Source organism: Protobothrops mucrosquamatus, unplaced genomic scaffold (assembly GCF_001527695.2).
Source record: "Protobothrops mucrosquamatus isolate PMUCROS unplaced genomic scaffold, P.Mucros_1.0 scaffold315, whole genome shotgun sequence".
NCBI lineage: Eukaryota > Metazoa > Chordata > Lepidosauria > Squamata > Viperidae > Protobothrops > Protobothrops mucrosquamatus.
Genome location: NW_015386655.1, coordinates 629,342 through 655,006, shown reverse-complemented (window position 1 = coordinate 655,006; position 25,665 = coordinate 629,342). Strand labels below are relative to the sequence as shown.

The 25,665-nt window shown below is 40.8% G+C and overlaps 2 protein-coding genes across 11 annotated transcripts in view; one reads left to right on the top strand and one right to left on the bottom strand.

Moving 5' to 3' along the window:
* The window catches only part of ATP2B3 (ATPase plasma membrane Ca2+ transporting 3), an 80,382-nt gene extending 78,635 nt beyond the window's left edge, over nucleotides 1-1,747 (top strand). For all 10 annotated transcript variants that reach the window (XM_015815135.1, XM_015815131.1, XM_015815128.1 and 7 more), the window contains one exon: nucleotides 1,424-1,747. In XM_015815135.1, the coding sequence (XP_015670621.1) occupies nucleotides 1,424-1,747 (324 nt within the window). The remainder of the gene's footprint in view (nucleotides 1-1,423) is intronic.
* Nucleotides 1,748-14,638: 12,891 nt separating this feature from the next.
* On the bottom strand, nucleotides 14,639-22,790 carry CCNQ (cyclin Q). Its single transcript, XM_015815113.1, has 6 exons — nucleotides 22,665-22,790; nucleotides 21,332-21,444; nucleotides 20,504-20,687; nucleotides 18,426-18,558; nucleotides 18,000-18,227; nucleotides 14,639-15,068 (listed from the first exon to the last, which is right to left on the bottom strand). The coding sequence occupies exons 2-6, from the start codon at nucleotides 21,417-21,419 to the stop codon at nucleotides 14,982-14,984; spliced, it is 720 nt and encodes a 239-aa protein (XP_015670599.1). The 5' UTR covers nucleotides 21,420-21,444; nucleotides 22,665-22,790; the 3' UTR covers nucleotides 14,639-14,981.
* Between the last annotated feature and the right edge of the window lie 2,875 nt (nucleotides 22,791-25,665).

Here is a 25,665-nt window from a genome sequence, read left to right as displayed (position 1 = left end):
AATCCACCATAAATTATAAGACAATGACACCCATGCTATACGCAAAGCACCCAGAGATATTTACTCACAAAGCACTACAGCCACAATGTCTTAAGATGTAAGCTGGCAATCAGGTTCACTGGGATGGAGGTAGGGTGAAATTTCGCCAGTATTTTCTTAAAAGAAGCAGCAGATACATTTCTGTTGCTGAAACAAGCCAGAGAAAGTCAGGCTTGACTCTTAGTGACCATTTGATTAGATTTTTCTCCATGTTTTAAAATGCTGGCATCCATTTTAGAGCAAGGTTCAGGTCACTGTGAAGAAACCAGCATGGAGGAAGTAAGACCAGCTTACAATAAGCCACAAGCAAGTATGAAATACCATTCCCAATCCTTCAGCCAGAACGTGGACATTTCCTGAATGAGGTTAAATCCTTCATTTTTCATTCCCATTGCTTTATTTAGATGGAACTCATGTCTACTGCTACCGCCAGCACATACCACACATATACAAACAGTTTTCTACAATTCCTAGATTGTCACTAAGCATAATATTTAGTTGCGCACATATCCCTCTCATTTCCTATGCCTGTTTTTACCATTCATGTCTCATTCATTTAAGTTCTGCACCCATTTTTATTTTATTCCTTGTGACCAACAAAGGCTCCACTCTCCTCAGCTACACGTTAAGCAATTTGTCACAGGACCAATACTGATTAACCCAAGACAAACTATGGACAATAAAAAAGGGGGCACTGGACAAACATCAAGAATAGGGAGAGGAGGCAGACGGACTGGGTAGCAACACAGTATTGAGAATCTGGCATGGCAGTATTAAATTGATGTCACTCATGGCTCAGCAGCTGTTTCATAAGCTTATCTTAGTAGTTTTAGCTTTGCTCATAATAATCTTTGGAAGGTAGGTAACCTCAGAGCTTTCAAGTATTTATTCAGTTGCTGGCATCCTTAGTAAAAAGGTTTTCACAAATGTTGACACAATATTTATACTGGGTTAATAGTCTTTCCTTATCCCAAGGGAATTGCAATGCTTTAAATGGGGAAGGCAATTTTAACAAATTTTTAGTCCCATCACCAAACTACAGTCCCGCAGGATTATATCAGAAAAGTCACAATTAAAATGATGCAGATTTAACACATATTTGTAGTGTCAACCTGCCCTCAGAGCAGAAAATCCCTTTCCTAGGATATTTGCAACAAAGTGGAAAAACACTGATAGCACTTGATCAGCACTGCCTTATGTCTAGTGGCTGGAAATTATATTTAGGATTAATGGTTCCTATCCCATCTCTTCAGCCTTCTCCTAGATCAAGCTGAGATGGCAAAGGATGACAATTAGCAAGATCCACAAATGTGGCCTGGCATTGGGCAGCTCTAAGTAAACCTTTCATTCACTCTCTTTTTCTTCCTTTTGGCCTTCTCTGCAGATCCGCGTAGTGAAAGCGTTCCGTAGTTCACTCTATGAAGGGCTGGAGAAGCCAGATACCAAGACCTCCATCCATAATTTCATGACAACGCCTGAGTTCTTGATCAACGACTACATCCACAACATTCCTCTCATTGACGATACAGACGTGGAGGAGAGCGAGGGTCCCCTAAGACAGCACTTCAGGGCCAGCCCCCCACCATCTCCCAACAAGAACAACAATGCCATTGACAGTGGCATCTACCTTAGCACCGATGTCAGCAAGACACCTACCTCCTCATGCAGCCCAGTTAGCCCACTCCACAGCATGGAAACCTCCCTCTAACACAACCCTACCATGCAGCCAGTTGAATTGACTTTGTTCACAACAGAGGTGTCCATTTCCTCCTCCTGGGAGGTAGGCTAGCTAAGGAAGGATGAAAGCCGACAGATGACCCTTCACCTCTTGACTCAGTGGAGTGGAAAAGGACAAGGTTTCTGCCATTGGATGGCTCAGACAACCAGAGACATGCTGACTTGATGCAAGGAAAGCAAACCACAGAGGGGGAGAACAGTTTTCTTCAATCACTCGAGAGGTTTGGGCTGAGTCCCAGAGAGTGTACAGGAAAACCACCCATTTCTCTAATCTGTTATTTGGGGTATTTTTGGACGCAACCACACTCACCAAACCCACAAGGATCCTGCAATTGGGGGGGGGTTGCTTTGATTTTTCTTGTGGGACCTCTTTTTTCTCCTCTCCCCCCAATGTTTAAAAAAGAAACTATATTTGCACCAGAAAAAGGAACAAAAACAAAACAAAAATGGGAAAAAAGAGGAATAATCTACACAACTATTATCCTAATATATATATATATATATATATATATATATATATATATATATATATATATATATATATATATATATATATATATATATATATATATATATATATATATATATATATATATATATATATATATATACCAACCAACAGATGTATTAACGGATTTTCTAACCATAACGCATGCCTGTTATCAAACTCTCCTTTCTTCTTCCCCCTCCCCCAATGGAATTTCAGTTTGGGGCAATTTTGTTTTTTAAAAAAAGAAAAAAAAATACATTGTTTGCTGGAGCTTGTATTTTATATCAGGATTTGCCAGGAAAAAGAAAAAGTTTCATTTCTGTTAAGAGGGGAAATTGACTGTGGAACAATGACTGAGTAACCAAAATGAATTTTTTGGGGGGAGGGGGGTTGGATAGTGCAGATATAGTGTGACTGAAAATAGGGTGTGATTGCAGTGACACAAATTTGCGCTTTTTCAGCTAATTTCACAAAAAGTGACTGAAAGTGAGGCTCCTTTTTGGGGGGTGGCACTTCTCTTCCTCCCCCGACCAGTGCTCACAATCCATATGCTTCCTATAGGTAGTGATTTAACCAACCAACACCCAATAACTAAACAGTACAGAGAATTTAGGGTGCAAAAAGAAGATAAAGTTTCCTGTTGCATAGGATCACTAAATTAGAGCATGGATTATTTGATAGATTTGTCAGAAAATTATATTTCTGAGAACCATTTAATTTTCAAAACACCAACAACCATCACAAAGATTTCTACCCTCATGGTTGTGAGGAAACCTAGAAATATATACATGCAGTGATTGTACAAGACTGTATGGCCTATTATGGCTACTCACCTCCAAGACTGCAGCTTGACCTTACCACTTTAAAATTATTTTTATATTCTATCTTATTCCAGAGACTATTAAGTTATTACAACTTTGAAATGCCTTTTTTGCACTGATTGGGAGGATATTTCCCTTCAGACAGTCTGTGCTAATTCTGAGATTCTAAACAGATTCTAAACCTTCATGACAAAACTTGCCTTGGGTCCAATTCTTTATACATGAGGAACTGAACTCAGCCTTAGCAATTCTCTCAATCAAGCAAATTCAAACTGCATCTTGGAGAGGAAAAAAAGGAAACCCTGCCAATAAGACAAAATACCACAGTCAATGTTCACAGAGTATGGAGGAACATTATAGAAAACATATGTAGTGATCCATAGGCAATACTGAAATAAACTCCATTTCAGGGAAACTGCCTTGGAAAATTTCCAGCGCCAATACTAATGTGTGGAAGAGTGCATATTATGAGTCCTTTATATCTCCTGTATCAAATGCTCAAGACAACTTTGAAGAGAACAGAAATAGCTCCTGAATATGTTATACTAATCCTCTGAGTAGACTAACCCTTCACTTATATCCTCCCAGGAGCTCTGAGTAGCCTGATATGGATTATTCCATGTTAACTTTACAATAATCCTGTGCTGGCTGAGAGGAAATTAGCAAGTTGTCTAAGGCCAGTTGTGGTTGAGTAAAGACCACCACATTTAAAAGTTTCAGTAATATAAGTAAGGCCAGTTAAGGAGAGACATACTGAAAATTACCACACAGCATCAACTAGGCCATATGCTGATCAAAATTCAAGAGAGTACCAGTTTATTGGATTTTGTCACATATAAGTATACAATTATTTTTATCCCCAAAAGGGCACTGGGTTAAACGTGATTTCAGGATTTCCCCCCAAACAATACAAATCTAAAATAACTACACTAACAGTAAAAGTTGATGTCATGGTAGGTAATAGAATGCTGCACAAGAGGTAAAGATTGCTCTAGCCAGGGACAATAATTATGTATGGTCTTAAATGAATATGAGGGTCCAGATCCTTTCAATATGAAAGTTTGCTAAAAACTTCAATACTAATAGTTTTCAAACATGGGGTGGCACCAGCTGCCACCTGAAAAGTATCCCTGGTTCTCAGTCAGATATGATGACCAAGCAGTACTTGGTGGTTAAAAGTGGATTGGGCAGAAATCAGGCCACAGAGGGGTGAGGGACACACATCCTCAGACTGTTTGACTTAGGCTGCACAGATGAGATCCTCTAGAACTCTGGCAGTGTCATCTTCCTCCACCCATGACATTACAGCTGACCATTCATCATGATTCAATATGTTACATGTTTTGTATTTCCTAGGGCAAGCCTGCTTGAAAATACCAGCTACAGCACTATCAAAAAAGCCATCCCTCCTTCGGAAGGGCAAATGCCAAACCCATCTGTAAATCTTTGTTGCCGTCTTTTCTTTCTAAGAACAAAAATAACAAAAGCAAGCTTTTTTCTTCTTTTATCCTCATCTGAATGTTTTTAAAAAAAAATCCAAAATCTTAAAATAATTTAGTTTTCAGGGAAGGAGAATGGAGCCAAGGAACACTTTTGTCTCAACCTGGGCTTCTTTTCATTCAATATTGTAGATATTATTGATAGAAACAATTATAAATATTTAAAAAAAATTATTCAGAGAAAAGGTCACTTTGTCGCTGTAAATTTGCCAGCCATTTACAAGTAAGTTTTGTTCACAACTTGGGAAAGGAAAGGACATTCACTCCAAGGGGGAAGAGGGGAGAAGAATCCATTCTTGTTGGGGACATTTCTTTTCTAAACCATATTCTAATGGGAAGAGGATGAAGGGTTTTTTTAAAAAAAAATAATAATAAATAAGTTTAAAAAACAGTGCTTGTACTTTTGTTCTAATGGAAGAGACTGTGCAAAAAATCCACAAGCATAAAGCTGGAAGTAGCCAGGAAATGGTTTTATTAAAATCGACGTGGTTATTACAAAAGCCATCAGATTACTGGGGGAAACTAGCCTCATTCAGTAAAAGAGCCTCACATGAACAAAATCTATCACTTCTTATAGTAGTTTTTAAAACACTCTTTTGTTGTACTTAGCTCCATCCTATTCTTATTTCTGTATAGCAATCCTTATGCAGATTATCTGTAATTCAATACCGGAGCCAAGCTTTAGAAGCTGAACATCTCAGGCTTAGTTCTTGGCACCAAAAGGAAGGACTAGGAAAGATCAATACCAGAAAATCTGGAGCATAATGAACTGCCAAACAATGAACTAGTAGGTGTTACCAATTTACCTGAATCTGTTCCTATCATGCTCTGTTCCCTCCTTTCAATGCATGATGTATTTATGTATAGCTCCTTAGATCCAGAAAGAAGACAGTTTAGGATCTGCTGGTAAATCTCTGCATAATCCAAAACAGATTACTAAACATTTCTGATTTCCAGCTGCTTAAGAGCACCAGAAACAAAATGATTTTCCATCACTATAGAATCTGGGGCAATAGATTTTTTTCATGGAAAGATTGAAAAGTTCCATTTAAGTTCTGTCGTGTATCTGGAACAAATTCCCAACTCAATTTTTGAATTCCGCACCAAATTCTAGTTGGTGGCTTGCACGAATGTATGTATATGGTGTGTGTGTTTTTATGTATATGGTGTGTGTGTTTGCATTTGTGCACGTACTCGTATATTACAAATGCTTAGCAAACATCAATTTAGAAATGGCTGGAACAAAGGACTTCAGAATTCATGAATGGCCAACTGGCACAGACAAGCAAGCACCAGAAACAGTGGGCCATATCTAAGTAACAGCTGATGCTCCAAGGAGACTAGCTGCAGCCTAATCAGGATTCCATTAATATCTATCTCTAATTTATTTATTTATTAGATTGATTTGTCTCCCATCTCGCTTCAAGATGACTCTGGACGGCTTACATTAATGCACTGTTACCCAATTCCTAGAGAGAAGGTGAAATTAAAGAGTAGCTGACTTGTAGTATATTTTCTTTAAAAGTTGAGTCAACTTTACTCAGATTGCCAGCACAACATTCTCTGCTTTTTTGCAACAGAATAGTATTCGTAGTAACTAGATCTGGCTATTCTGTTAAGAGAAGAAATATGAATGCAGCAACTGAATTACATGAGGTACAAGATCTGTTGTATGGATGTTTGGAGGACTGGGGGGAAAAGGCTACAAGGTGTACACAAGAACTGTTTTGCAGGATCTGATTGAAGATGTGTCTCCTTCAAAATTTTATTTCCAACACAAATTAGGCAAACGTTAAAGATATTTTATAATAAGATATGGGCAACGTGATGGCTCAGCAGTTAAAATGCTGGGCTTGTCAGCTGGAAAGCTAACAGCTGGGGTTCAAGACCCAAGCATCGTGTGACGGGATGAACTCCTGTCTTCGCCTAGTTCTTGCCCACCTAGCAGTTCGAAAGCATGCAAATGTGAGTAGATAAATAGGTACCACTTCAGTGGGAAGATAACAGTGCTCTGTGATATCATGCTGGCCACATGACTGCAGAAACGTGTTCAGACAGCGCTGGTTCAATGGCCCTTGAAACAGAGATGAGCCCCTATAGTTGTTACAACTAGCAGAGTAAAATCCACAGGGGCTCCTTTCCTTTCCATAGTAAGACACAGTCAGACATGGCTGTCCCCCATGGCTGTCCCCCATGGCTTTCCCCCATGGCTGTCCCCAAGAAAATAGTGCTCAAATGTATACCTAAATATGGAAAATTCCTTTACCATCATTACTAATAACTGAAATAATTGGCCTCTAAGAATTTACCTAGTTCTTTTTAAAAGTTGCATTGTCTTCGATTGAAATGTGTGGTAACTATTACATATCATGACTTAGGGTTTCTCTACCCTAAATCCACCACTATTCAGTATCAAACTGGATCAAACTGACGCTTCACAATGTTTCAAAAGTATAACCCATTTTTTCCTCTATTTAAGCTTTTCTCTCATTTTTCTAAACTTCTAATCCTGCTACTACTTTCCAAACTAATGGTGCAATCCTAAACAGATCTACTGTATCTGAAATCCATTTGAATGAAAGTGGGACTGAACTAACACCTACAAGATTGCACTATAAAAATGCTAAATTCTTAAACCTCTGTAGAAAACTATCACAGCAACAGTCTTTTTTTTTCCAAGTCAGTGCAATGCCAAAAAGAAATTATGAAAGGGGGCTCAGAAATCTGTTCATATGTCTCTCTGTCCATCAGCCAATTCTCTGAAAATTGAACAGAAGGAAGCCAAATGTGGCATGACAGAGAAAGCCAGCAAAAAGATTTGAAAATAGATTGAACTTGGTGAGGGCATAAGAGGGAAAATATTCCAGGGGGAGAAAAAAAAAGATGGATGAGAGACATAGTTGGGCAGAAATCCACAATTTGTTAAACTCCTCTCTCTTGTGCCTGTTGGATACAGATTTTTTTATTTATTTCTATTCCTGCCATACCACAGTTTACAGTAATTTCAAGAAACCCAAACATTTATATAAAATGTCCATGGCAGGAACTAAAATATGTAAAATCCTAAAACCTCAGAAGTGTAAACATTACAAAAACAATCGAACTGAGTATCCTTTTACTCATCACAGGCTCTCCAGAAAAACTTCGAAAGACATAAATTTATACAGTGGAACGAAAGTATAAACAGAGAAATTCAAAATGTAGGAGCACTTTTTTGTGGTGCTGAAACATTCTTCTTGTGTTAAAAAAATTAAAAGCTTTATATTCAGGAAAACCCAAATTCTTTAACTTTAGCTGCAGGAAAGTATCTCGAATGTTCTCTGTTCCATTAGAGGCAAATCTGGAGCTACTTTGAACTGCCCATTCCTCAGTCAGAAGAAAGTAACAAACTGAGTGGGAAGGGAAGTGATGGAGAAATATCATAGCCTAACAACTGGAGGCATGTCTCATGGGAAGAAGTAAACAAAGTATTTTTGAGAAGAAAAAAATATCAAATTGGCAGCATCTTTCTCCCCTCTCCTCCCTCCCTCCCCCTCCCTCCTTCCTTCTCCCCCCTCTCAAATCCCCAGTGATTAATACATTTAATACTATGGAAAGCTGGTGCATGTAAAGTTGAATTCCAATACTCCCCCAATCACATGACCCAGAATGGCACATGCTTCCTCATCCAAGCAAATAGACAAACGTAGAGAGAGGTGCAGCAGAAATACAAACATACACAAGTACAGAAGTGACCCGGAAAAAATAAGAGTTCTCCTATGGGCTTAGAAAAAATTCCAGAAGTCATGCTTGCTGGGCTTTTCACCTCCTTTTTTACTCTTACAATGTTCTTTGTACAAAAATTAGAAAACTAAGCCATGAACCAAGTTCTCTCTCAAAATCCCCCTACCTTAATCTGCTGGCACTGAAAACTGCTCACAACTCTAGAGAAAGGAGGCACTGGACTTCAATTCCCCAAAATCCCAATGTTGGTTTAGAATAACAAAAGTTTCTATTCCTTGTGGTTAAGAAGATATACTTAACAGTGAAAGCAATGTCTATTGAATTTTTAGAACCAAGGAGAGTGGCTGAGTAAAACAATAAGGTGGGTTCAGAGTACCATTTAAGACACTGCTTTTTCCCATAATAACCAAAATGTTATGGTGAGAAAATAAGAGAAATCATATATATATATTGTTGAACATCAGTTTTAAAAGGGCATGTTTTTCTTTGGCATAGAATCTGAACCCTTTGCTTTGTATCCATAGCACGGAGTACAAACTACTTGGACAGTACACAGTGTATTGTATGGAACACCTTATTCACATTTTGTCCATTATCCCAAAAATACTGAAGATTTATTTCACTATCTCATGATTATAGACTTCAGACACTATTTGGAAGCTGCTGGTTAAAACAAAGGCCAAGTCTCCAAAAGGGAAGACCAAGCCTAATATTTTCAAGGAACCCCTAAGCAAAACTGTGAACTATCTCAAGTTATTAGTTGCAGTGTCCAACAGATGTTGCACATCACGATTTCTCTCAAAAAATAAAAATATCCCATAGCCCTCTGAGTTTGCTCTGGCACCTTAGGGTATTGCAACATCATTTGGGAACGACAATGTCCTATACGTTTATCACATATGTTGTACAAATACAGTATGTATTTATACTGAGAGATGCAATCAGCTGTCCATATAAATAGATGTTCACCTTTCTATGCCCACATTTGACTAGATTATTTACTTCAATAATACACTGTATTTTAGATATATGTTTCCCCCAGATGTTGTATTGATAGTTTTGGCATTGCTTTTAATTAATAGAGCAAGGATGCAGCTCTAAATTATTGGAACACCCTTCCTTGGAAGGACAAAATTATGTTACACAGAAAAATTCAAATCTCTCCTTGCTCTTATGCTCTTATTGCTTATCTCTGCTTTGGTCCCTCATAGGTGAACAGCTAAGGAATTCCATATTTTACACTAAATTCCCAACAGTCTAAAGTAAAATGAGATATAAGTTTAGGGAGATATATTTATTCAATGCTATTCATTCATTCATTCATTCATTCAATTTCTATAATAGGACAGCTTAGCCAATAACTCTGGCCAGCTTTTATATATAAACTGCCCAGAGTTATTGGCTGAGATGTCCTACTATAGAAATTGATTGACTGACTGACTGAACGAATGAATGAATGAATGAATGAATAGCATTGAACAAATATATAACAAAAATACTAAAAACATTTTAAAACACTAAAAACATCCAGATTAAATATACATAAGAGCAAGATATTGGCCAGTTAGCAATATAGTCAGGATATGGAGTCCTTAGCACCCCAGGCATGGGAACATGGCCAGGTTTTAAGGCCTCACGAAAATTGAACAGACCAACAGATCACCTCACCCAGTGGCTCATGTAAATGTTAAATAGAATAGGACAGAAAACAGCCCTGAGGCAACCACAAAGGGGCCATGGCCTGGATCTCTCTCCCTCTATCAACACTGATTGGAACTGGCCCTGGAGAATGGAGGAGAACCAATACAATACCATGCTGCCCACCTCCAATTCCCAGAGATGGCCCAGAAGGATACCATGATCAAATGGCTCTCAGAGCTCAAGAAGAGCCAGGATGGATGTTCCTGCCAGATGTCATCCCTGAGCATGATCAGTGCTGTCTCAGTCCCAAACCCTGGTCTTCATCCTGACTGAAAAGATGTAGATAATCATCTCATCCACAGTTCTCTGAAGTTGCCATGTGACCATTCTCTCCACCACCTTCCCTAGAAAGGGGATATTGGAGACTTGACAAAAGCTGACCAGCTTATCTGGGTCGAGCGATTGTCCTTTGAGGAGGGGGTGCACCATTGCCTCTTCAACAGCCAGCAGGACCAGTCCCTCTCTCAAAGAGTTTATTGCCCAGACCTACTCACACATTCCCTCTATAAGGCCTTAATTAGCCAGGAGAGGCACAACTCTAACACACAACCAGCTGAAGTAGCAGCTGAGGGGGCGCTGTCCACTTCTTCAGGTTCCAAGGGCTCGAACTCTTCCCAGATCACTAGCAAGACATAGCCCCCACCACTTCCATTGACTCTAATATAAGGTAAAGGTCCAACATACAGTGAATGTGACCAATTTTGTCTGCTAGATATATGCGCAGCCTAGTCTTCACAGCAACCCTTTAGGTGGACTTTGGCATTGCTCCCTCCAAGAGACTGAATCACCTGAAACAGGGCTACTGGGCGACTATCGGCAGACACAATAAGGGCAGAGAAGTAATTACATTTCGTCACCCTTATCGCTACAAGGTAGGCCTTAATAGTAGCTCTAGCTGTATCCAAATGTCTCTGCTCCCTGTCTTTTGCCAGCGACACTTTAGGCATCTCTTAGCCTGCTTAAATTCCCTTAATTCCATCATATACTGCAGGGAATGGTGGAAACCCTGGGCAAGGAGAGGCTGTTCAGAAGTGATCCGATCTAAAGCCACCGATACTTTGCTATTCCATGCAGTCAAGGCTTCAATCAGACCGACTAGCAGGTTTTCCAGAATAACTCTAAGCTCCCTCTGGAACCCAATGAGTTCCATTAGTCATGTGAGTCAGGCCAATCCAATAGTTATTGTAATCATAGCATTAATTCTATAGGATTTTCTATAGGGTAGCTCCGATAAAAGCACATAGTTAGTGGGAAAAGGCCTTATCATTGCAGAGAAAAGCATTAAAAGGGACATAGACAATTTCTGCTTAACACTTTAAAAACACCAGATGGCATTATCAGTCTTTCTCTAAATTAGGAGATAGGATTAATGGACTTCCACAAGTCTACCCTTCCTGGAGATATTGAATATTCCTTATTAAGTATGTAGGCCAAGTGTATTCCATTCACACTACATAAAGACGGGAGTCAATTTATAATCAGAAAGAGGCCTTTAACACAAATCAGAAAATTCGAGAACCGAAAACCAAGACAGATTTGGAATGAATCATACCTCCTCTGCACAATTAGCTAGAAAAATGAGAAGATATGATTCTTATCTTCAACTTCTCACCCCAATTCCTTCTTTCAATAACTATTTCTATTATCAAAAGGAACACAAATTCAGAAAGTTTCAAACGGTACAGACTTCTTCTGGACATGCAGTATCATTTGACCCAGAAACACAAAAATGCAGCAGTCTATTTTTTAAAATCTACACCTGAATAAAATGCAACAATGGAATCAGACGGTCCATCAGATACCGCTGCAACACACATAGGATTTAGTTATTGTTTTAATATGCCACACATCTGCCTAATCGAAAATATCCCTTTAAGGGTCGTACAGTGTGATGATCAAGGACTGCTAGCAAAAGATGGAAGAAGTTGGGACTAAACTGAATTTGACGGCAGGGTGTGCCTTAAATGTTTTAAATTGGCTGCTGGTGTGCCTTAATTGTGTTAAGTAAAATAAGTAATAAGCTGATGGTGTTTTTACCCTCAGAGGCCCTGAGGTTCTGCTGCTGGTGGTGAATGCCAAGTTGGTCAATAATAAGGCTCACCTCATCTAAGACCTTATTGAGGAGGAGCAAGCCAACCTGGCATGCATCACCAAGACTAGGCTGACTCTGAAGGGGAGGGTGTTCCCCTCTTGGAAATGTGCCCAGGGGTTTAGGGTTTGGCACAAGCCAAGACCCCAGGGCAGTGGGGGAGGGAAAGAGAATCTCATTTAGCCTTCAGGGGACTTGGTCTCCAGGTTTCTGGCTGTGAGACACTGTTCCTGAAGCTGGGCTCACAGAATTAAATGGGAGTGTTGCTACTGTACCAGCCTCCCTGCTGCATAGCAGCCTCCCTGCTTGAGTGGCTGGAGGCCCTCTCAGTGATGGCAGAGGAATTCAAGGCTTTTGGTCCTGGAGGACTTCAATCTGCCATCCCTGGGCTTGGCCTCAGAAGCAGCCCAGTTTAGTGACTATCATGGCAGCCATGGGCCTATCCCAGATCATCTAAGGTCAAACTCAAGGCAGTAGAGAGGCCACATGCAGGACGTTATTATCTTGTCAGAACAATGGCAACGTGACCTGGTGGACCAGTCCTTTCCCCCTTGTCATGATCAGATCAAGCCCTGCTGCCCTTCAGATTCTTTTATGCCATTCCCCTCCACAAGGAATAGAATAGAGCTGGAAGGGACCTTGGAGGTCTTCTAGTCCAGCCCCCTGCTCAAGCAGAACCTAAACCATCTCAGACAAGTGACTGTCCAGTCTCTTCTTAAAAATGTCCAGTGATGGAGCGCCCATGATTTCTGAAGGCAAGCTGTTCCACTGGTTAATTGTCCTCACTGTTAAAGAACTTTCTCTTTAAAGGAGACCGGACCCATTCAAGCAATCTGCCCCGGCAACTGATGGACCTGAATGGGTTCCAGAGGGAACTGAGGGATATCCTGGGGGGTTTGTTGCAGTCCTGCCAAAGGTTCAGTAACATTCTGGAATCAAAGGGTGGCTGAAGCTTTGGACAGGATCGTGCCTGTACAGCCACTCTTGACCCATCGCTCCCAATCCTCCCAATAGTTCAGAGAAGTTGCGGGTTCTGAAAAGGGTTGAGATGCCTAGAGCACCACTGGTGATAAACAAGGGATGATTCCAACCAGACACAACTTAGAGCTGCTATTAAGGCCTATCTTGTGGCAGTAAGAGCAGGGAAATATCATTTCTCCGCCTTTATTGCATCTGCAGTGTTGCCCTGCGGCCCTGTTTAGGAAACACTTGGTCCCTCCTGGGGCAGGAGGGCATGTGAAAGGGTCATCTCCAGGGCCTCACAGAGGAATTTGTTCAACATACGACAGACAAAATTGCTCAGATTCATTACCAGTTGGAACCTGTCTGGTGCTGCTCCATATGAGACGCCTGGGGAAAAGTCTTGCCCATTTTATCTGAGAAGTTTGATCCTGTTGGACCTGATGAAGTGGACAGGGTCCCTGATGCTGTCAGTGCAACCACCTGTCAATTATATCCTTGTCCCTCCCAGTTGGTGAAAGCCTCCAGAATGGTAATTGCCAGGCGAGTTCAAGCACTGATAAATGACATGAGGTACAAGATCTGTGGCTCTATAAATATGGATGTTTGCAGGGCTGGGGGGGAAAGGCAACAAGGTGTATGCAAGAACTGCTTTGTAGAATCTGATTGAAGATGTGTCTCCTTCAAAATTCTCTCTCCAACACAAATTAGGCAAAAATTTAAAGATATTTTATAATAAGATACGGGCAGCGTGATGACTCAGCGGTTAAAATGATGGGCTTGTCAGCTGGAAAGCCAAAAGCCCGGAGGAGGGATGTTCCTGGGGCCTTTTAAGAGGCCCTGGTTTGCCCCTTCCTAAACAAAAAAACCCCTCTTGATCCCATCTCTACAACTGGTGCAGAATTCTGTGGCGCAGCCATTCCTTGGGGCCCCTAGGATGCCCACATTATACCACTGTTACATGAGCTGCATTGACTGCCGGTTGGCTTCTGGATACAGTTTAAGTTGGTTATCACCTTTAAAGCCCTCCATGGCACGGATCCGGGGTATCTGAGGAACTGTCTCACTCCAATGGGTTTGGCCCACCCCACCTATGCTGGCAAAAGGGGCATGTTGCAGACCCCGTCAGTTAAGGAATATTTGCCGGCAGGATCCAGAAGAGCCTTTTCTGCTGCGGCTCCTGCCCTTTGGAACTCATACAACCAGAGGTGAGATTTGCACTCAACCTACTGACCTTCCAAAAGGGCCCAAAGACCTGGCTCTCCCAGTTGGCACCGGGCCCCCAGGGGGTTGCACCATACTGGAGGTGGCTATCGGATTAAGAGAAGATCCCACCTCTCACCAGGTATGTCATGCTCCCCTCCTCCCCATATTTTAACTGTAATTTTTATTGTTGTTACATATTGTTCTATCCTTTTAATGCTTGCTGGGTTTTTAATGTTTGTAAGCCACACTGGAGTTGCATCTAGATGAGATGGGCAGCACACAAATCTAATAAATAAATAATTTCGCAACAAGGTCAACACAAAACAATGACTGCACTGAGGCTCAGGAAACTATTCCAGAAACACAAGTTAAATATCTTGCCAGCACATTTTACTTGAAATAGGTAAAGAATCTTTTTCACTCATTTCCTCATTCCACAAACTTCTATTCAGAACATCGTTCTTTTGCGAGGGATGGAAAATTAGTTACAGATGAACTCCCCACTGGAAAGTGATTCTGTTAGGAGATTCTCAGCGCTATCAAGGTGCTTCGCTTGTTCAACTCCAGTGCTGTTCAGTGGGATGCCTCAACAGAAGAGAGTGTACTTCTGGTGTCAATCCCTTCAAGTATCAGTAATACTTTCAACATTATCCCAGCTTGAAACATGACAATTCAGTATAGACTCTCAGCTGGAAGTCTTTCTCTTCACAGTGTACTTAGATCTCTGCATCCAAAGTGTAGACCCGTATCAGTTCCAAGACTATCTGGTCCATGACAGGTTTGGAAAGATCTTCACTGAACACCTAAAACATAAATTAAAATGAGGAAAAAGTTTTAGCAAAGCAGGAAAAAAATCCAGGTAGGATCAAGTGGGCAAAATATTTTTTCCAGAAAATAAAGTACTCTATAACCAATTGGGATGAATATATTTTGCCTACTTTCCCTAACTAAGAGAGGTTTGAAGAATGCAAAAAATTCAATCTGACCACAGCTGGCAAAAAGATAGAAGAAATGGGTACAAATACATTCACATAAAAAAATTATGCTTCCCTCAATTAATGCCCATTCCATTAACAACTGCACTTTATTTCCAACTTCCGTACTGATCACCACAGCACTGGCTTTTATTCTTATCCTGCAAAGAAGCTCCAATGCCTGAAATAGAAGATGGATCTGCAAAGCTAAATTTTGGGTTTTTTTAATATTACGATTCCCAGAATTTTCCCATATTTTACAACTTAACATTCATCATCATCTGTATCTGTGAGATGCTACAGTTTTCATAGGGGCAAGGCTACGTCTAAGCAAGGATATGCCCTAATTATCTTAATTAAAGCAGATCTGTGCTCGATTCTCTCATGTTTTTGCAAACAAATGGATTAGGACCACTGAAAAGGATGGAGATTAGCTTTCCTGCCCAATGCTATTTATCTAGCTGAAATTGCTCCGCATATGATATCGATGTTATTTGCTCCATAGAGTACATGTATGTTTTAATTCAGTTCAAAGGTACCATGGTTGTATTAGCCACTTAAAAACAAAAACATGTAACCCAGCTATGGATATGTCAATTCATTTTACAACTCAAAATTTTATTATTCAACTAACAGCATGCCCAATTGTGAGCATGGACCTAATGAGCATTTTTTTGAAGTTTTGACTTAGCATAGTGTATGCATTTAGCTATTGTGATTTGTAAGCTATAGATTATGTCTTATTGATTTATGGTTATTTACTTATACAATTTATAATTCACATACTTCAACCACTCTGGTTGGCTAACATAAGGTTAAAACCTCCGTATTTCAAAACATTATGAGAAATAATGTCATGTTCAACTAACATCACCTGTCTCAAATGCTCAACAGTAAAACCAGATTTTCACTGTTTTCCTGAAATATCTAGATCTAGGGGCTGGCTCAGGAATTCTGGGAGTTGAAGTCCACGAGTCATAAAAGAGCCAAGGTTGCCTACCCCTGGACTAGAAAAAGACCACCAAGAAACCCCATTTCCATCCAAGAACCTGTCTCCTCAGCCTGCCAAGGAGCAGGGACCAGAGCATCCCCTGCAAACTGATCAAACAGGACAGACAGATTCTATCTGTGATCTGATCCCAAGCCACAGAGTGGCTTTATAGGTTAAGGCAAGCTTCTTGAAAGTCCTCAAAACCATACCGACAACATCGCAGTACCTACAATACAGATTTAACTCTGCTACAGCAGCTCTCACTTGCCAACGTGTGTGGGCTGCCACAATCTGTACCAACTGCGATTTCCAGGTAGTCTTCAAAGACAGCTCCAAATAGAGAACAGTTCCAGTAATCCAATGTTGACATAATGAGGGCATGAGTAACAGATGCTAAGGTTTCACTCTAAAAAAGGACCAGACACCTTAACTGGCAAAATAGTCGGAGCTGGGCCAAGGCTCTTCCTAACCTCCTAGGAGGAACCATGAATCCAGGAGAACTCCCAAGTTGCAGTCTACTTCGTCAGAGGGAATGCAACACAATCCAAAGCCAGTGAATGTTTATGTCGAAAAGCAATCCTGTCTTGCTGGGATTCATGTTCCAAAGCCCTCATTAGCTTCACATTTCAAAGAATGACAAGGCTTGCAACAAAACTACTCACCACAAATGCTGACAAAATCCTCAGGTGTGGGATGGAAACAAGAGTAGATCAATAAAATGTCCAGGGTAGATCATTTTAATCAATCCTCCACCCTTGTTGAGATCTCTAAAGGAAATTAGCTACAAACTGAGCATGACACGGCACTATTTATCTCATTGCCATTGAAGCCATGAACTCCCAAGTTATTCCTGATCCCATCCTCAGTGCATGGAAATTGAATTATCCTGCATAAGAGCCAGTTCAACGATAGCCCCACAATGAGATATAGAAACTCAGGGAGATTGCTGGACAGCAGGGTGTCTAGGAAGGCAGCAGAATCCCTAGCTTGTTACTAGAACAGAGTTTCAGAAAACACAGTCGGCCCACCTGCAGTAGGGTGTCTAAGAACAGCCCATGCAAAATCAGCACTGTTGTTCCCTGTCTTTCAATATGTGGCTCCTGAAACATCTGAAACTCTGGATAATTCTTGGATGGGTCTACTCTCCATTCTCAGCTAACCATGTCACAATTATACACATTAAGTGCAACCTAGGGTTTGTTCAGGCTAACCTGATTAAAACCACCTACAGCTCAGTATGATATATAACACAGCCAGAATGCACAGACCAGGATTGAGGAATTTGTATCTTCCCATGTGTGCTTTTCCTAAATCTAAATAAAGCTGGCTTGGGTTGACAGATACCAGAGGCAGGATCATAGTTTTGTTTTTTTACTAAGTGATCTGATTTAAAAATATGTAAGATAAGGATTTTATGTAGTTTAATATTTGCTTTGATTTTGATATATTACTGTATACTGCTTCAAAATTTTCTCTCAATATGGAAAGTTGTACATAGGACTGATTAAAGAAACAGCTGGAAGATCAATGGGAGGTTTTCCACTTCTGGTGCAGGTCAGGCCATAGCAGTGGCTTAATATCTAAGAAACTGCACTACCCACATTTCAGTTTAAAGTGCAGAGGCTGTGAAGCAAGGATGCTAAATAAATAAGCAAACAATCATATAAACAAAATCCCACACAGGCAAGCTCCAAAACCTGACCCAGTTAGAGCTGAAGGACACAGAAGGCATTTGAACTGCTGTTCACTTCCCACCCTGTCTCCCTTACCTGCCACCACGGTCGCTCGGCTTCAGCATCAGCAGGTACTTCCACTCCATAACACTGCAGAGCAAGGTAAAGGACTGTCACAGCAATATGCTGTGGAGAGTGCTGGAGGCACAGGGGACCATGGTAACTGTCCCGCAACAGAGCCCAAGCTGCTGCTGCCACAGGGGTCCGCTCCCAACTATGCCGGTTCATCCAGTGCTTCAGGGACAGTAAAAAATGGAGAAGGTACTGCATAAAGAAAAAGACATCTGTCAGGGATCATTGAAAACATGGCGGAGGAGAAGAAAAGAACCTGGCACCAACTTCTCTTGTAACAGGACTATTCATTCAGTGCCTAAAGGCAGAGAAGTAAAGACTTAACCCCTTGCCTCCCATGTACTTCATGCACACCATTTCTACCCTATGTCCCTTCTATGTAGCCTGGACCTTATGGGGTTGCTGGAAGGAGACACGGAAGCAGAGCACACGTAGCATGAGCAGCTCACACTGGACAATGCTGTCTCTCAGCTCCCAGAAATGTGTGTCCAGCTCCAGGGGGTCACTCCGAGGATGCAAGTACCTGAGAGGAGTAAAGAAAAATGCTGAAATGTTTCTGTTTGCAAGTAAGCTGACTTGGGCCTTCCTCTGAGCTCCCAAGTTAAGGGTGAGCTTACAATCCTCTATGGCTTTCTGACAGGTTGTCTCATTTATGAAGGATATTTTCAATAGGAATAATTTTACTCGATAGAGCAGATGTATTTATTTTTGAAAATTATCATGGATCTGAAGTTGTTGTTATAATATATAATTACAGGTAGTCTTCGACTTACGATTTATGATCTCTCCCACACTATCTTACAGTTCAACATACATCATTATTTAGCTAATTCATAAAAGCGACCTTGTGACCCCCTTTGAAATTACAACAGACCAGAAAAAGGGGAATTACAATCCGAAATACAAAGTTCTGACAGTTGGATCCCCTCCACGGTAACACAACCCCAACCGCAGACACTCAGCAATATGGCCACGTTCTATGATGGTTTTGCCAAAAACCAGCACACACATCCAGTAATTCGACATTTATGACTGCTGCATTCACTTAACAACACCACAAAAAATGTTGTAAAATAGAGTTGGTTAGATGGCCCAACCCATTTTACAACCATTACAACATATGACTGTAGTGAGCAGGCTCCATCAAGGTTGTATGTTGAGGACTACCTGTATTAGAAAGAAGAAAGAAATTGCCATAAAGCCAGGGAAGAATTTCCCTTCAAGGTCAGCTTTGCTAATCACTAGGGAAGAAACATCTCTCCCACACCACCTTACAGTTCAACATACAACATTATTCAATGAATTCATAAAAGGCTCCGAAGCTATTTACAAACATAATCATTTGGTTCAGATCCCCCTTCATCTCCAGGAAGAATATATAGTATACATAGCAATCCTCTCCTCCTATTTTATCTTTCCCAGAACAGTTAGGTAAAACAATGGACTCAAAGCTCCCCAACATTATAGTGACTGAGTAGAGGTTCGAAGCTGGCCCTGCAATGTAGAATGTTTTGCCTAGTTCTGGATTCCTCATCTAGAATCTAGGTAAGTTAATTGGGTGGAGAGGGATTGGACAGATAAAACGCTAAACTTCAGGTTCTTCATAGAATTTCTAGTTTTTCCCAGGACTATTGTTACTTGAAAGTTCAACTGGAGTTATCCCTGCCTCTTACTTCATGAACATAAACTTGGCCGTCCAAGCTTAACTTTTTTTTAAATAGGAGTCTGAGCTCTCTGCAGGTTTAGGAGATTCTGCCAAATCCCACTACATTCTATATTAAAACTTAGATTTACCTATTGACCATAATATACAGATATTTTTATAGCCTGAAACAGCTTATGGAATTCACATCACAGATACAGAAAAGACAGTTGGCTTACATGTTATTCATAGTTTAGATCTCTGGGCTCAGAGGCAAAGAATAACAATTGTTCAGGAGAACCCAAAGTAGAAAAGCATGTGTTAACTTCCTGTTCTATTTATGGACTTCCTGAAAAAATCTCACCAATATAAGAATGGATGAGATCTTTTTCTAATCCACAAGGTCTTTTGGGGTTCCTGAATCTTACAAGGAAGTCTTGTGTATTAAGATGACTTAGCACAGTTGAAGCTAAAGAATCAGATTTATCAGGGATAAAGTGCATTATAATTTAAAGCAAATGGACCTATTACCTAAGCCAATCTTCTTCAATCTGCTCTTCTTCCAAGTATGTGGGGATGTAATAGCCAGAATTCCTAACTAGTATGACCAAATACTGGGAATTCCACCACATTTTGAAAAGCACCAGGTCCACCTGGCTACCCATTCCTTGATTCAGCAATTACTTTTACTGTAGTATAGGCTCTCTTTACAATGGGAAATGCCAAGCTGCAAGAAGTTGGTTTTGCTGATTCTAAGCAGCTACTTATTCCTCATCCATCCAGCCTGTCTTTTGTAACTACATATCTTGATCCCAATGCTTATTACCTGTGGCTCACATTGATGATGTCTCTTATCCGCAAATGCTGTTCTTCTACTTTCCCAGCCAGATACAGTGCAGCCATAGCTACCAAGTAAGGATCATACGACTCCAGAGGCACCTCCGTAAAAAATCGGTGATAAATGGTGCACGCAGTAGCAATAGGGACAGAGCGCAGGCCTAACTTCACACCTGTTAGCAGAAAAAAGAGATATAGCAAGGAATTTCTAGCTCTTCCAAAAGAATAAGGAAGAAAGAATCGAGACATGACTTCTTGACTCAGAGATGACCTGACCACAAGCAGAGACTGTGATGTAAAAGCCATCAGGAAATTCATCTACACAAACCTCCCTGAAATTAATGGAAGTTGGCAAGATCTGTCCTACTTGCAGAACTCTCATTGTATTACTGTTTAGGAATGGGAGACTTGAGGCCTAGTGGGATATGAAACAACACACCTAAACAACACTGTTGACATTCTGGGGAAATGGGAGTTGTAGAGGTTCAGACCCAAGTATTTTTATCCAGTTCCTCCATCAGAAATCTAGAATTCTCACAAATAAATGCAAACACACTGGAAATGTCTGCATGTCTCAAGTATAAGACATAATTAAAACCAAGTAAAAGTCATATCTATTCCACACTACTTCATGAAGCCAACCAATCTAATAACTTGCATTGTCTTTGACTTTAGATCTATCCAGTAAGACCCCCTAACTCCAAGTGCCTCACAGATCGGCACTTCCTCCCAATACAGCAACTTCTTTTTCACAGGATTTGGGCATTACTAGCCAAGGAAGGCAGATAACAATCAGCAATAACAATTGTTCACTCACCTGCTTCCATGATGAACCTGCAGACTTTGAAGTGAGTTCTGACATTTGCAGATAGCTGACTGGTTTCCGGCAGTCCAGTGGGATTCATGAATGTTGGTTAATCTCAAGAAGATCTGCATAAGCAAGAGATAATTTAGGAAACACTCTTCCTTTACAGAGCTTCTATTATTCTCTCTACAAACAAAACTCTCACAAGTTGCTATTAACCATATTCTATTTCGTTCCACTTTTTAACTGAAACTCAAACAGCTACCCATGTTTTCTACTCCAGGGTGAAGACAAATCTAGGAAAAGTTCCATTTTCTGTATATTGAAGGACAGATATAGAGGAAAGATCATAGCTTTCCATCTCCTTATAGAACCAACTAGAAATCTGGGGCAGAAGCACTGTAGATCTCCTAGAACAGGGGATCCCTATGCAAGATGATATTCCAGTGGGTGTGAAAACTTGGGTTTAGAAATTTCAAAATTATAATGTATATGTATAATTTGTTGCCGTTATTTCGAACTTTTGTAAGGGGTGTGAGAATATATCAGAAGCATTCTAGGGATGCGGGGTATAGAAAAGGTTGGGAACTGCTATCCAAGAAGGAAGGACTGTAGAGCTAGCATTCTCGACCCTACTGTGGCTGTGAAATATTAAAACTTAAATACTGACTCTGAAAACTTCCCAATATTCCTTTGAATCTACATTTAAGGGAAAGGGTGTATAGTACATCAATATGTTTTATACAGATCTTTGGAGGAAGTGAGCTAAAAGCAAGACTGTAGTCCATCAATGGAGTTTTAGTCTGTTCTTTTGGGAAGAACAGACTAAATTGCAGAGAATGGCTGAATTGATGCAGTCAATTCACTTATTTATAGGCTACTGCAACTGTGCTATTAGCTCTGCACACAAAAATAGCAGTGTTGTTTTTTAAGGGGATAGGTCCCCAACAGTAACAATTTGATGAAGATGAAAAGAGAGACACAGAAAGAATATATCATTTAATAGCACGCACGCACACACACACAACTCTTTCCAAAGCTGGAAGGGTTACTCAGGACCGGCCAGAAGTCGAAACTTTCGCGACGTCGTGAACTTGACTGCAACCCACCTCCGCCTGCAGGAGATGGTTGCATTTGATCTCACCTACGCTCGGCCCACCAGGCTGGACGGACGATTTGAGACCCGGAAAAGCCCCGGGCACGAGCAGGGAAGAGAGCACGAACAGGCGCCGAGTCCCTTCCTGCTCAGTCTGTGTCCGGGCAACTAGGCGCCTCGTGCCCGGTCGTCAGCCTCTCCCGGACCACCCTCGGGCATGGTCGCCCCGCCCCGCCTTTTGTTCGCTACCCTTTAACTCGCTTGAGAGAACCAGGCCAGGGAGTCCTGGTCGCGTTGGGCCGGCCTGCACTGCCACCCCGACACGCCCGGGATGCGTCGCAAAGCGGATCCTCCTTCCCCGCCGAGACAGACAAGCGGAGGCCGAGCGAGCCATACGCCCACGTGGACCATCACGTGAGAAAGGCCTGAGAGGGCGCGCACTGCAGCCGGCGCTGCCCCTTCGTACGGAGGATTGCGTTCGGCGCGCTGCTCTCGCGCATGCGTGATGCCTAGGGAATCAAGCAATGGAGGAGGCTCGTCTCGGTCTTTTTGTTTTCCGGGACTTTTTCTTTTTCCTTTTCGCAGCATACGCAGTGGAAATGGTATTGTGAATAGTATTGTAAAAACATTTCATTAGAAATAGCGCTGTAAAAACTGGCTGCTTTCACACATACACGCGCGCTGAACCAAAAACCATTACTTGATTGTGTTTAAACTATTGTGCATACAGAGCTTTACAACTTAAATGGGATGTTGGGAAAATCTATGCTTATCCAGTCAACCTTGTTTAAGAAACGTGAATGTATGTGATACAGCCTAATTATGTGAATACAACTTATAACTAGTGCATTTTTCTTTGATAGTTTTTGTTAGTGATTAAAATGCACTAAGCCAGTTTTTGCTGCAAAAAAAGGTAAGATGGTCACCCGTTTGGACTCGGGTTCAACAGAGGCTGGTTTTCGCCAAAGTGCAAGGGCCTGAATTCCACAGGAAGATCATCCCTGGCAAGGAGTTCAGTCATGCTAGAAATAGCAGAAAGACATTAATTTGGATGATGCTTAACTTTAAAACATTTTATAGTTTGCATGTAGCCAGCTGGAGATTAATAAAGGAAACATTTTTTTTCAAAAATAATAAATAAATACAATATAGTTACCAAGCTGTGGATTGTACTCTTTAGTGAGTTACACTTAGCCATTTGTCAAGACCTCCCTCTTCCAACTCAGTTTGAATTAGTTTTAATGGTTCCTTATTTATGTATTTTATCAAATTTATATAGCCACCCATCTCCCAAAAAGTAACTGGGTGGGTATACAGCAAAAAATATAAAAAACTATAAGCATACCAAAAGCATTCAATAAACAAGTTTTAAAAAGCATAACCCCCACACAAGAGATTAGATTAGCAGGAAGCCACTTCAACATTTCACCAATCCTCTTAGAGACCCCAGGTCAGATGACATAACCACATCTTGAGGACTTCAGGAAAATTAAATAGGGAGGGAGGTGTCCTCACTTTGTGGGTGCAGGGGGGAAGGAGAATATTCCATAAGTTGGGCACCAGGGCAGACAAGGCCTGCCTCCTTACCTCTGCCAAATGTAGTTCCTTGGCAGGATCCATAGCATGACTCTCTTGCCAGATCTGATGGGATGAGCAGATGTAATGAAGAGAGTTATCTTTTTTAAGTGATATTGTTTTTATTTCTCTTTTATTGTTAACTCCCTTTGCCCTATGGACGGACAGACACACAGACAGAATATACACTGTACATTTTCTGCCACAAAATGTTGGTCACATCCAAATAAAACAAAGGGAATCAACCAAAGGGCTATCCAAATCGATAGTCCTGCATGTTATATTTCATCCTCCTTTGCATTGGATGTGATATAATACTATAAGCCAGACTCAAAGTTTTTAGCCTAGCCTTCTGAACATGCTATCTTTTTCTGGTTTCAGATCATTTATAGAGGGGGACATTTTTTGTGAGCACTCATTGACTGAAATAGTTTACTACCTCAGGTAAAGGTACAGGAAGGTTTCTGAATATATACCGCTAGTGATACATCAAAATATTATACATATGACACAAGACAGACCTTAAAATGTTTCTCCGTGGTTGAAAGTGTGTAATAAGATAACCTCCTTCCCAACCCCAGCAGCCTGTGATCTTTCCTCTGGTATCCAGCAGGTGTTTGTGAGGAGTCACTGAGTCAGCTTTCTGCTTTTGCTTTTTGCTTTTGATCCACTTTGTCCCCTTCAACACATCGCCTTGGCATTCGCATGCAGCACCTCAGGAAATAGAAATGGCAGCCAAGGTCTGTCTTGGCAAGCCATCCGTTTCATTCATACCAGATCAATGACAGAGTTGAAGGGAGAGTAGACTGCGAGAAGATGGGCACGAGGAAGAAACTTCAGTAATTTGTCCTATGGCTATACTGAAGACCCTGCTCTAATAATTTAAAATGCAGATGATTGGCAAGTTCTAGTAATGGAAGTCAAGGAACACAGCGAAACTATAAAGAAGACCAAATTAATAACAATAGATAAGGCAACCAGTTGTAGAACTGGCAAAAATGAAGTGATTTCTGCCTTTATATTCGACTATCAACAGTAAATGAAGCAGTAGTCAAGAAATATGCTGCAGACAAGCACTTGCTAGACCCTGGAAAATATATTCAGATGATGGGATGTGTCTCCATCTACAAAGATCTGGATTGTGCAGGCAATGGTGATTCTGTGACACTTCATAGAAGTGAAAGTTGGACTTTGAAAAAGCTGGATAGAAAGGGTATTTACACTGTTGAACTTTAGTGTTAGAGAAGACTTATGAGAATACCATAGATAGCCAAGAAAACAAGCAAAAGGGTCATTGAACAAATAAACCTGGAAATCTCACTCAGCAAAAATAACAAGATTCAAGTTATCATATTTTGGACAAATTATATTATGACCCAGCTTCCTTGCAGAGTCCATAAAGCTGGAAGGGTGGAAGGAAAGAGAATAAGAAGAGTTTCAACAACAAGGTGGATGAACTCAATGAGTAATGATGGGCATTACTGAAGGGCAAGTTTAAGGACAGATTATCCTGAGAAAGTTTATCTACCGGTATGTGACTGCTAAAAGCTGGTGTCAACTTGATGGCACATAAAACAATTCAACTGAAGGGAAAAGAGGAGGCAATAGTCATGCCTTGATTTCTAGAATTAACTCACTTTTTTCAAACTCCTGGCTGTGCTGCCAGCTCTGTTGC

Bases quoted from the DNA above. Each gene is read 5' to 3' on its own strand.
- CCNQ (XM_015815113.1), bottom strand. From the start codon at position 21,419: ATGAATCCCACTGGACTGCCGGAAACCAGTCAGCTATCTGCAAATGTC. The intron at 18,228-18,425 runs GTCCAGGCTACA...TTCTTTATGCAG, and splicing joins CCTTCCAGCAACCCCATAAG to TACCTTCTCCATTTTTTACT. The intron at 15,069-17,999 runs GTAAGGGAGACA...TTTATGTTTTAG, and splicing joins CCGAGCGACCGTGGTGGCAG to GTGTTCAGTGAAGATCTTTC.